Source organism: Mus caroli, chromosome 11 (genome assembly GCF_900094665.2).
Source record: "Mus caroli chromosome 11, CAROLI_EIJ_v1.1, whole genome shotgun sequence".
NCBI lineage: Eukaryota > Metazoa > Chordata > Mammalia > Rodentia > Muridae > Mus > Mus caroli.
In genome coordinates, this window is record NC_034580.1 from 81,264,935 (window position 1) to 81,278,331 (window position 13,397).

The 13,397-nt window shown below is 39.9% G+C and overlaps 1 protein-coding gene across 1 annotated transcript in view; it reads right to left on the reverse strand.

The window, feature by feature from the left end:
* Positions 1 to 7,142: 7,142 nt before the first annotated feature.
* The window catches only part of Brip1 (BRCA1 interacting protein C-terminal helicase 1), a 131,611-nt gene continuing 125,356 nt past the window's right edge, over positions 7,143 to 13,397 (reverse strand). Inside the window, exons 19-20 of the mRNA XM_021177469.1 lie at positions 11,253 to 11,576; positions 7,143 to 8,577 (exon numbers count right to left, since the gene is read on the reverse strand). Of these exons, the coding sequence (XP_021033128.1) occupies positions 7,961 to 8,577; positions 11,253 to 11,576 (941 nt within the window). The 3' untranslated portion in view covers positions 7,143 to 7,960. The remainder of the gene's footprint in view (positions 8,578 to 11,252; positions 11,577 to 13,397) is intronic.

Here is a 13,397-nt window from a genome sequence, read left to right on the forward strand (position 1 = left end):
CTATTTTGTTGTTGTTGTTTTTGTTTTTCAAGACGGTTTCTCTGTGTAACCCTGGCTGACTTGGAACTCACTCTGTAGACCAGGCTGGCCTGGAACTCATAGAGGCAGCCTCTTCTTCCTGAGTGCTGGGATTAAAGGTACCACCACTACCCGGCATAGAGCTATTCTTATTTTAGAAGTGTCACAATATGTAGGACAATTAATTGTATATCATAAATTAAATAATGAATTGCACATTCATATAGTTTAAATATACAAGATATGACAAACAATAGATTATTTCTTTGGATGTAAGTAAACAAGGAAAATTAATTTTGTTGCAGGATAATGAGATTTACCAAAAGGCTGATATCATAGCTAATCAATTAGTTGAAATCCAATTCATATTTTAGAATTCAACTACATCAGACTAATGCTACTTTTCTCCAACAAAATTGCAAGAACCCAGAATTCTTTTATATTTAAATTTGATAAAGATACATTCTTCATTGTAAAGAAAATTCTGGCCCACATTAAAGAGATAAAGGTCTAATAATATGACTTGAGAAGGAGTAGAAGAATTAAATGTTAGGAAAAGAATTTGGGAAAAAGAAAGTTAAGAGTCCAGAAGCCAGCCAAATGAAGTGAGCCCAAGTGAGGGCCAAGCAATGCATTATAGGAGGGTGTTCCACTCAAGCTGGGTGTGGCAACACACACCTCTCACTCCTGCACTTGGTACAAAGCAGTGGCAGCTCAGGTGTTCGAGACCAGTTTCAACTATGTATCAAACTTAAAGCCAGCTGGAGCTGCATGAGACCATGCCCCAAACCACAAAACAGCAAAACAACAGCAAAGACTCCCTTCAATCCATTTAGTCAGCAACTATAACATTAGGGAAAACAAAAACTCTGACAACAGTAATGAATAAAATCTTGGGCTGGAGAGATGGCTCAGTGACTAATAGCTCTGGCTGCACTTCCACAGGATCCGAGTTCTAGTTCTAGCACCTACGTCTGTCTGTCTGTCTGTATCTATATGCATAACTCTTACTGTTTTCCATTGCTGGAGACTGAACCTAGGGCTTCACACATACTCAGCATGGGCTCCACCACCGAGCTACACACACACAGTTGTGAAAATGGTGCATACCTGCGATCCCCAGCACTTGGGAGGCTGAGACAAGAAGATCCAGAGTTCAAGCCTAAGAACAATTTAGTGATATTATATCTCCATAAATAAATAAATAAATGAGCTAAAAAGTATTAATTGTTAAAAATATTCCTTTAGTCATTATGTCTGTTAGATTTTCAATTATTTGTATCTGGAAAAAAGCAAATTTCATGTAATTTTTTTTTCTAATGCAAGGAAACTTGTTTATTAGAGTGGACTTTGTTTTAAGATGGGTTATTTGGATCTACTCCAAGAACACTGAGTTATTAAATGTGGCTTTATCAATAAGATGATCCAATAGCTCAAATCCTATTGACATTATAGCAAAGCTCCAAAATGAGACACAGCAAGGCAGGCTTACTATTTGTGCTATCAAATGAAACCTTGCTAAACAACTCTTTAAAAAAAAGACATGGTGCCGGGCGTGGTGGCACACACCTTTAATCCCAGCACTTGGGAGGCAGGCGCATTTGTGAGTTCGAGGCCAGCCTGGTCTACAGAGTGAGTTCCAGGACAGCCAGGACTATACAGAGAAACCCTGTCTCGAAAAAACAAACAAACAAACAAAACAAAAAACAAAGCAAAAAAAAGACATGGCAAGCTAGGCATGGTGGCTCATGTCTTTAATCCCATGAGAGGCAGAGGCAGACAGAGTTCTGTGAGTTTGAGGTCATTCTGGTCTACAAAGTAAGTCCAGGACAACCAGGGCTATTATACAGAGAAACACTGTCTTGAAAAACCACAAACAATATAAATAAATACAAAATTTAAAAAATTAAAATGAAATCATTTAGGTTGAGTGGATCATACCACTTTTGTCCTAAGTACCCTTTCTGTGATGTTGTTTCATAGTATGGATATTTCACAAGAAGGCTTTAGCTTCCTTAAGCATGCACTGTCTGATATGACCTTAATATTTCATTATAAATACTTCTTTGCAAAAGACATCAGTGCCTTTTCCTATGCAAATACCCAAGACTACCAAAAATTCATAAAAATCAAATTTCTGTGTAGTTCACTGAGAAAGCCAAAATTAAAGAGAATTGTGTGGCAATCCAATATAAGAATCACACCATTAATTTCTGATAGCTACAATAGTCAGACCTTCAAGTGATTTCACAGCAATCACTTTGTAGAGACATTTATAAGGAATCATGAAAGATTAAATACTTTGAACGTGCTTTATTATAAGCAGAAAACATGGCAAAGCCCTATTTCAGAAAAAAAAAAATGTGGGAATGGCTCCTTTTAAAAAATTAATGTATTGAAAATAAAGACCGAAAGAAGAGAAATAAAGCTTTGGGGAAACACAGAAACCACAGTACCCTGTTGTGGACGGGCCTGGTGCTGTTCATGTGAACCAATCCCTAATGAATAAAGGAGCCAATCACTGGGCGAGTAGGAGGGACTTCCGGGTTGGACAGAGGAAGAGAGGAAGCAGGAGAGAGGGAGGTTCTTTTTGGCTGGGGGTAGCCTGAGGACAAGATGTAATTACTGGTGTCTCCCGGGTTCAATGGTGGATCCCTCAGGATTCACCACTGGAGGATTTAGATTTAATAAGGCTTACAAGTTAGGATTTTACTTGTTGTGCCCAGCGATTGAGTGTTGTTTCAGAACTAAGTTTGTGTTGTGTCTTCCTTCACATGGCAGCTCATCCGGGTTCAAGAGAGAAAGATACAGTGGTAAAGCAAGGGTTTACCTGAGGTGTACCACAAAGGCTGTGGGGGGATTTGAAGCATGGTGCTGGCGTGGTAATGACCGGCCAGTGGGTACCTAGCAAGCTGGGTGGAGAGATTTTGGAGCCCTGAGTCAGAGTCTCCATGAGATAAAACCAAGTCGGCCATTGCCTGCCAATGCATGGCAAGCCAGGCCACTGGGACAGAGTTAGTGGCACTAGTACAGGGACAAGCCGGCTTTTTAAAAATATTTCTCACAACAATACCCAATTTCAAAACCAATAATAAAATGAACAGTAGGAAAATAGGTAAGAGGTCTACACAATTTGAGAAAACTTTTTGTGATTCTTCAGCTATTGAATCATGAATCTACTGTTTAAATTCTACCTTTCATGAACAAAGGCCATTCTCCATGGTGCATGGCTATGTGCTGTATATACTTTCAATCTTTGGATAAATGCAATGGTAAATAACCACTTTACATGTATTAAACATTTCAGACAAACTATGTGGTAATTTCTACTACATATATCAAGTTTGAAAAACAAACCAGCCAGAGACTTTTCCCTTTGGTCTCTAACAGATCCTTATTGCCAGTTGATCTGTCCGTAGTTAGGGAAGGCATCATAGAAGCCAGGGTGCACTGCAGAGGCCTGGGTGACCTCAGTAATGACTGTGACTTACCATGTGCTAGGTACACTTTTACATGACTTTCTTGTCTCGTTTCTTTTATTTACACTGGTGTTTTGCCTGCCTGCATGTCTGAGAGGGTGTCAGAACCCTTGGAACAGGAGTCACAGACAGTTGTGAGCAGCCATGTAGGTGCTGGGAATTGAACCCAGGACCTCTCTGGAAGAGCAGTCAGTGCTCTTAACTGTTGAGCCATCTCTCCTGCTCCCTTAAGGGACTTTCTATGTTTCCATTTTAACTCAAAAAGAATCTTTTTATCACTAGTGAGAATGACCTGTTTCTTACTCTCGAAAGGCCAGTAGTTTGTTTGGGAGATTACCTTGTTCAGAATGACGATCTGAGGAGACTCCTTGATCTATTGTATTGAAAAGTAAACATTTTTGAAATACTGAGACCTTGTGGAACATCTCTGCGAACTATTTAATAATATGCAGAGAGTATTAGCTTTTGGGAAAAAATAATGTAGGGAAAAAGATTGTCTGGTGGTTTGAATAGGAATGTCCCCCATAGACTCACGTGTTCGAGTGGCACTATTAAGAGGTGTGGTATTGTTGGAAGAAGTGAGCCACTGTCAGGGTGGGCTTTGAGGTCTCCTATGCTCAAGCTATGCCAGTGTGGTACAGAGTCTCTCTCTGTTGCCTGTGGATCAAGATGTAGATCTCTTGGCTCTTCCAGCACCATGTCTGCCTGCATGCTGCCATGCTTCCTACATGATAATATAGTCAACCTCTGAACTTGTAAGCCAGCCCTAATTATAGGAGTTGCTGTGATCATCATGTTACTTCCAGCAATAAAACCTAAACTAAGACTAATGGTAGTTGTGATTAAGTTGGGTGCCTGGCTGTAAAATGATTTGCTTGATGTTTTCGTGTAGCTTAGTGATTCTTCTAAATGCAATTTCAAGCTGGTGTAAGATAGCACACAGGGAGGGGAACATGGGAGGACTGGGAACTCAAGGCCAGAGTGGAATATATGAGACCCAACCTCAAAACCAAAGCCAGAGCACCCAAACAATAAAAGTGTGTGTGTGTATGGGGGGGGGGGCTCCAAAGATATAAAAAGATGTTTAAGCCGTATCAGTTAAAATAAATACTCAGCTCCCTAAGTTACTGCATGTACTTATGTTCCCAGAATGTAGGTAAGTCATCTGACCTTTTTCACATAATGATTCGCTTTATTCTAAGTATTTTGGAACAAAAACTGACTCAGAAAAAAAAATACCAACAGATTTTCTTTAAATTGCCTAAAGAGATTTGCAAATCTTTATATTATTAAAGTCTGTATTTTATAAATGAAACCAATTCCATGAAAGGCATAGTACTGTGATATAAATGGCAAGTCAGAGGTACAACCAGGGACAGAGGCTGTGTTTCCTCTTCTACCACAAATTTGTTCCAGGACCAGACTACTCCCCTATCTAAGATTTAAGATTCATAATAGGAAAAATGGTTTCTCTTTTTCAAAACAATGTAGAAATCACCTTCTAAATCCACAGAAACATCCTTTACTTGGTAATCCATTAATTCAAAATTCATGTGTCAAATCTAAATGCTATTAAAATGAAAGCAAACATGTGCAGACTTAATAATTCACTTATTCAAATGAACATAGAAATAGAATTACTGGGAATTTTGACTTGATAATAAAACATGAGTAGTTAAACAGCTTACAAAATTTCAGTAGAGTCTGGAGACAGCTTAAAGTTAGAACCCCTACTTAGCATACAAGGCCCTGGGCTTGATCTCCAGCTACACATACACACATGTTGTAGGATATTTAACCAAATTTGAACCCTGAGATTGTGTTATTTACTAAAAAGCCCTATTTTTAGTTCTGGCATGGCTCAGCCCTTAGTACACACCTTTAATTCTTCTGGCTGGAATACAAACATGGCCTTAGTACACACCTTTCTTTAGTCATAAATAATGAAAGTTAGTTTGTAGAAGGAGGCACCCATGTTTGAAAGTGATGTCTAATTGAGTGGCAGACAAAGTTACGAATCAGAGAAACATTTGACAGAATAGGATCTGCAGAGCTCTCATGAGAGAAGAAAGGGAGACTACGTACCAGAACAGTGTGGTGAGGAAGCGGCAGCCAGGCGGTTTCACCAGGAAAGTTCTACAGAAACAGGTTGAAGAAAGAACAAGCTAGACACAGGTAAAGATAGAATGAGCTAGAAAATGAAGGGTCAGAAGGTTAGAACATATTGCCAAAGTTAATATGAGGCCAAACAGAACAATTCAGGAGAGACTGAGAGTGAGAAGTCTGATTAAATCAGCTTGGAGAGGAGTTTGAGCCAGAAAAGCTGAGTTGAATCAGCCAGCCAGAGCGCAGAAAGAACTAGGAAGGGGTGCGCTTATTCAGCAGTAAGTCTCAGAGGCTGCAGATATTCTAGGACTAGATAAGATTGTACGGAAGCTAAACGCTTCCAGGCGTAGGCCTAGGATAGCAGCCGAAGGCAGTAAGCCTCCGAGACAACAATAAAAGTTGCATTTGCACACTACACCACACTCTCAATTCAAATCACCATATAAAGAGTCTAAATGTCCATTCTTTGGGGGTGGGTAAATCAGTGTAGTTTTGGAATGTCAGAGATGACCATCATTTATAAACATTTTTGATCAGACATTGTTTCGCTCTCTAAAACATGCACTCAAAATTCACAGTAGATTCTTGTTCTTTAATGGACCATTATTTCAGGGTCTGTTTTATATGTGTGTGTGTGTATGCAACATTTACTTATTTATTAAATGTACATACCAAATGTTCCTTTCCCTTTTTTGGTTTCTCAAGACAGAGTTTCTCTGTGTAGTCCTGGCTGTCTTAGAACTTACTATGTAGACCAGGATGGCCTGAAACACATAGAGAGCTGCCTCTGCCCTGAGTGCTGAGATTAAAGGTATGTGCCACCACCACCCGGCAAGTTTTCTATCTTAATAGTTATGGAATTAAAACTTTATACTAGAATGTATGTGTCTTAGTCAGGGTTTCTATTCCTGCACAAACACCATGACCAAGAAGCAAGTTGGGAAGGAAAGGGTTTATTCACCTTACACATCCACATTACTGTTCATCACCAAAGGAAGTCAGGACTGGAACTCAAGCAGGTCAGGAAGCAGGAGATGATGCAGAGGCCATGGAGGGATGTTACTGGCTTGCTTTCCCTAGCTTGCTTTTAGAACCCAAGACTTCCAGCCCAGAGATGGCACCACCCACAATGGGCCTTCCCACCTTTGATCACTAATTGAGAAAATGCCTTACAGCTGGATCTCATGGAGGCACTTCCTCAAGGGAGGCTCCTTTCTCTGTGATAACTCTAGCTTGTGTCAAATTGACACACAAAACCAGCCAGTACAGTATGTCTTTGGTACTGCTAGGATCTGTGTATTTGTGTATGGAGGCCAGAGGTTGAGGCACATCACTTTCTATGAGGACAGTAAAGTGAAATTATTAGAACTGCTATTTAGAATATTCCAAATGGTATTCTATAGCTGCATAGAATTTTGTTTCTGATATTTTAGTCTTAGCAAAAAACTACATCAACAAAACCCCAACTTCAGTTAAATATGAATGTTCTTCCCTTTAATTTTTTTAGTAAACTAATTTTAATCAGTTTTTTTTCTTTTGACTTTAAAACGGTTTCATTCCACAGCCCTGGCTGGCTGTAAACCTGTCTTCCTCGTGCTGGGATAGTAGCTGTGTGCTCTATGCCTGATCTAAGGAAGGTTATTGAGATAAACTATGATTTTTAAAAAACATAGCCTGTGAATTAAAATACACAGTGACATATGGCTAAAGTGTGGCTAGATTTAACTGAGTTTTTTTTTTTTTAAGGTTTATTTATAATATGTAGGTGCATTGTAGCTGTCTTCAGACACTCCAGAAGAGGGCATCAGATCTTGTTACAGATGGTTGTGAGCCACCATGTGGTTGCTGGAATTTGAACTCCGGACCTTTGGAGGAGCAGTCAGTGTTCTTAACCACTGAGCCATCTCTCCAGCCTCGATTTAACTGAGATTAATTTTCCTGTATCAGTATGAAACTACATTAAGTGAACTTCAAAATATGAGTAATTGTGTGAGACTATCAGTGTCCCAGGAAACTAAGTATCAGAGGAAAGTACTTTGTATCGATTACTTAAAACTCTAGAATAAAACCTGTATTTCTGAAATAACATACTTAAAATCCGATAATGAATTCCAATGAAGAATATATCTTAAAAGTTAAAATGATAACATTTATCCAGTATACAAATTATTATTTACACAAGGCTTAACAAAAGCCCGCCAGCATCAGCTAACTCCAGGGAGACCCCCACTGCTTACAGGCCCTCGTGTCTATTCATGAGTTTCCCCAGATCTAATTCACTTATACAAGTTGCCAGCGCTGCTCTCTTCCACTATGTGTGACTCCATTCAACTATGTGTCTGTGTAACCTTCGACTTTCACTTCTGCCCAAATCCAGTTGCAGTTTCAAAAAGCTCTTCCGCTGAAAAACAATCTGAACTATGACTTGATCTATCAGTTTCAACCAGTTCACCGTTTTCTTCGTTGGTATCGACAGGATCAAAAAGTTCAGGTGTAAAACACTCAGAGTCGTCATCCACTTCTGTTTCAGCAGCTTTGTTTGAGCTGGAACACTTGGCTTCTTCAGTTCCTGGAGACAATTCAGTATCCGGGAGTAGGTCTTTCTCACAGCAGAACACCTGTTTGGAATAATTTGTAGCAGGAGTAGCTTTAATCTTCACTGGTGAAATTGTGACTTCTGACTGAAGGCAAGGTCCCAGTGATGTGTCTGCTGTTTCGTTTGAGGGCACACATTTACCTGTGAGTGGCAAAGCAGTTTTATTGAAAGTGGAAGAACCAGGGGCATGGTTCTTTGATGACTTGAGTACTGGTGTGCAATTTTTTACTTTACTATTGAAATGCCGTCTTAGAGAATTAAAGATAGGCCAGTTGACTGGCTCTGTTTGCTTTCCGAAAGTTGGGCTTGAAGATCGGGAAATCTCATTTTTTTCTGTTTTCATTGTCTGAAGAGACTCTCCTCTTAGTCCTGGATCACCTAAGAATACAAAAATTTAAATTGTCAACTCTGTGCTGCTGCTATTATAATAGTAACAGTAACTATTATTTTAAGTGTATTTATTTCATTTTATTTTTGTTTGAGACAGGCTCACTATGTAGTCCTGGCCATCCTAGAACTTGCTCTGTAGACAAGGCTGGTCTCAAACTCAAAGAGATCCACCTGTTCCTGCCTCCCAAGTGCTGGGATTAAAGGCATGCACCACCACCGCCAGGCCCAAAGTATTTTTTATTAGAAATATTTTTTTAATAGCAATAGTTCAATACCTACTACCACTTTCATCTTAGAATTTAAAGGAGAGAATGTTAACCCTGAAGAGAACAGTGGGTCTCCAGTATTTCCTGTCCTGAGTTATAATGCTATTTGCAAATGATCATATAAACACAATGGAGACCACAACACTGCACAAGAGGAAGAAGGATAAAAAGAGGAAGATGACCCAGTGAAGGATGAACAGGCCCTGCCTGGGAAAGCCCTTCGGTGTAGAGCAATGCCTTAGCGTGTGCCAGACCCCAGCACTGAAAGAGGGAAGAGAAAAAGGACAAATCTGCCTCAAAAATCCACTCATTAGTGACCAAGAAAATCTGCCCAAGGGTAACCTAACCTTCTTAGTTAAGAAAAATAAGGGCACTGATACTTGTGAAGCTATGTGTGCTATTTGTCAAATTACAGAGCTGGTCAGCATGTAAGACCAGAAGTGGACCCTAGATTTCTAGACCACCACTGTAATAGCCTTGAAGTCACTCTGATATTTATTTAAAGGCACATAGCACAGATTATTTGAATAGGTATGTTAAGCTACATTGATACACAAATTAAAATTATATCCAGTCACTATATATGGCAGGTTTTGATTTTTGTTGTTGTTGTTACAAGTCAGATAGCAAATATTTTAGGCTTTGTGGTCTATATTATGTCTGCTTCAACCATTGAAGTAGGTTATTCTAGAATTAGCAAATGAATAGTTGCACTAAACTTCAAACACAACACAAGCCAACAGGTTCATCAATCCCTGGTACAGACCATGATTTCTAATACTTTATAACATTATTCTTTCCTCTTTTTTGCATTTTTATTGGATATTTTGTTTATTTACATTTCAAATACTATCCCTTCTCAATTTCTCCCACTGAAACCCTCTATCCCCCCTACCCCATCCTCCTGCCTCACTCCACCTACTCACTCCCGCCTCCCCGTCCTCAAATTCCCCTACACTGGGGCATCGAGCCTTCATGGAACCAAGGCCTCTTCTCCCATTGATGCCCAACAAGGCCATCCTCTGCTACATATGCAGCTGGAGCCATGGGTCCCTCTATGTGGGACCACTCTTTGGTTGGTGGTTTAGACCCTGGGAGCTCTGGTTGGTTGATATTGTTCTTCCTATGGGATTACAAACTCATTCAGTTCCTTCAGTCCTTTCTCTAACTCCTCCATTGGCACTATGTGCTCAGTTCAATGGATGGCTATAAGCATCCGCCTCTGTATATGTCAGGCTCTGGCAGAGCTGCTCAGGAGACAACTACATCAGGATGTCAGCATGCACTTCTTGGCCTCTACGATAGTGTCTGGATTTGGTGACTGTATATGGGAAGGATCCTCAAGTAGGGCAGTCTCTGGATGGCCTTTCCTTCAGTTTCTGCTCCACACTTTGTTGTCTAATTGCTCTGGCTAGGACTTCGAGTACTATATTGAATAGGTAGGGAGAGAGTGGGCAGCCTTGTCTAGTCCCTGGTTTTAGTGAGATTGCTTCAAGTTTCTCTCCATTTAGTCAGTTTGGCTACTGGTTTGTTGTATATTGCTTTTTCTGTGTTTAGGTGTGGGCTTTGAATTCCTGATCTTTCTAAGACTTTAACCATGAAGGGGTGTTGAATTTTGTCAAATGCTTTCTCGCATCTAATGAGATGATCATGTGTTGTTTTTTTTTCTTTGAGTTTGTTTATATAGTGGATTACATTGATGGATTTCCATATATTGAACCATCCTGGCATTCCTGGGATAAAGCCTACTTAATCACGATGGATGATTGTTTTGATGTGCTTTTGGATTCAGTTTGTGAGTATTGAGTATTTTTGCATTGATATTCATAAGGGAAATTGGTCTGAAGTTATCTTTCTTTGTTGGGTCTTTGTGCAGTTTAGGTACAGGCGTAATTGTGGCTTCATAGAATGCACTGGGTAGTGTTCCTTCTGTTTCTATGTTGTGGAATAGTTTGAAGAGAATTGTTATTAGATCTTCTTTGAAGGTCTGATAGAATTCTGCACTAAAACCATCTGGTCCTGGGCTTTTTTTGGTTGGGAGACTTTTAATGACTATGGCTATTTCTTTAGGGGTTATGGGACAGTTTAGATGGTTTCCAGCTCAGAGGGACAAGTAGGTGGGATATCCACTTTTCTATTATAACTTAAAGGGTTAAGTGGCATTGACAATCTCGCTATATAAGTGGCAAAGCCAATGGAAACCACAAAAATATACTTTGGTATCCTAAAAAAAAAAAATCTGTTCTCATTCAAGCATACCTAGTATTACTTTGTGAAAACTTTATGTCATAAACCCATATATTTTAGGAAATTAATGTGCACCTAAACCATTATCATTTCACTGTTACATAATAGAAGATTTTTCTGTCTACTGTAAATGGGCAGAATTTAACATACTTTTCTTCCTTCTGGAAGTGCCGTGACTTGGTATTGAGGGGTTTTTAGTAGTCATCTGGGGACACTGCAGCTCCTGGATACACACTTCTGCTTCTTCTGTCGAGTTTTCTGGTGACTGATGACTTGATTCTGACACACTTGTAAAAGTGCTATCCTCCAAACAGGACACTTCCAGGGTAGGCTCATTGTCTTTTGTACATTTTTCGTCTTTTTTGGATCTATTAGTAACTTTCTGGTGTCTTCTGGAGAACTCCGTCAGCGACTCCAGGGCACTTGCAAAGCTTGAATGGTGCTGAATCTGCTGCCTCACCCATTTAGAAAGTCCTGAAACAGCAGGTCCAAGGGGGACACTGGTTACTCAGTTACCAAAACATTCATGTAGTAAAGACAAACTTTACCTTTTCTAGTGAAACAACCTCATTTGCATTTCAACATGTGGAATAGCTTCCAATCTTTTAATATGATACTTTTCATGCACAAGAGTTATGAAGAGATTATAGCCTGATAAATAAATCATTGGTTTCAAAGTATTGAAAGTTGAAAATGCAGGTAGTGTTCGTAAGTCACAGTCAGAGCTTAATCACACAGTGCACTGCAGAGCACCAGCTGTTTGCTGCTGTGATCAAGGGACACACGGCGACCTGCAGCTCACTGCTGGTGCTGGCATCTCAGGACACACTGATCACCAGCCAGAAAAAGGGCAAACCGCTCTGAAGTGCCCTTTCTTCTGAATGTGTGTTGTTTTCACAGTGCTGCAAAGCTGAATCACTGTAGATTGGGAATTGTCTGTACTGCTCAGGTGAGGAGAGCTGGGGAACATGACACATTTAGTTCTATCAGAACTGGGTCGGCAATATGACTCTGTGTATAAGTCCTGTGCAAGCCCGGTAACCTGAGTTCAACCCCTGGAACCCATGTAAAGATGGAAGAGAACCAACCCTGCCAAGTTGTGCCCTGGCATCCACACATGTAGCATGGCACCCTCACTAACACGACACCATACATGTTCCTAAACAGTAATGATGGGCAGAATAACCATCCAAACCCCTCAAGTACTGCCTATCAGTACCATGCAGGGTAAGCAGTTGTAACACAACTTTCCATGTCATCTATCAAAATCTGGTTCCTTTTCCAGAAATGAATTCCAGATGCCAGTCTCAAAGCTGGGTTTTTTTTTTTTTTTTTTTTTCTTTTTTTGTCCTTTCTTCTACTCACTCCTTAAACTACTGTGGAAGTGAAGAAGCAACACTGTCCTGGAAAAATCATGTCTATGTACGCTGTTATTTATTTACACAATAGTGAATGAAAGAGATATGACTTGATCAGGGATGTTATAATGGTATATGAAACTGTATAAAGCGAACCATATTAAGAGCTTAAGGTGTTTTGTAGTGTGGTTAGTTTTACACCAAAATAAAAATTATTTGGATAAAAAAAATGCCCAGAATTATCATAAAATAAATGTTCCTTGGATAATGCTAAAAAAAAAAAAAAAAAAAGCACTGTCTTTTTAACAATTAGGCTTCTAAAATCTATCTGTCTGTCTGTCTGTCTATTCACATGTGAATGTGGCTAGTGTGCTCATGAAGGTCTGAGGCTGATGTTGGGTTTTTGAGACAAGGCCTTTCCTCACTGAACCTTGAGGTCACAGTTTTGGCTACATTGGTTGGCCAAGCAAGTCCCCAAGATCTGCTCATCCCCTTCCCTGCTCTGTATCACAACTGTGCACAACTGAAGTTGGCTTTTACACATGTGCTGAGAATCCGCACTCACGCTCCACAGGCTTGAACAGCAAGCATGTTATCCACTGAGCCATCTCCCTGGCCCTGCAACAAATTGCTTAAAACGTCACCATGGATTTATAAACTTCAGAAAGATAAAACAAGGCCCCATGTAACCTAAATTACTATATTGTAATCTCAAGTATATTTCTTTTTTTTAAATTATTTATTTATGTATATGAGTGCTCTGCCTTCCTGTATGTCTGAAAGACAGAACAGGGAGGGCATCAGATCCCATTCTCGATGGTTCTGAGCCACCATGTGGGTTCTGGGAATTGAACTCAGGACTTCTGAAAGAGCAACCAGTGCTCTGAACCACCGAGCCATCTCTCTAGTCCTTCTGTATATTTGTGTTCTTAAAACA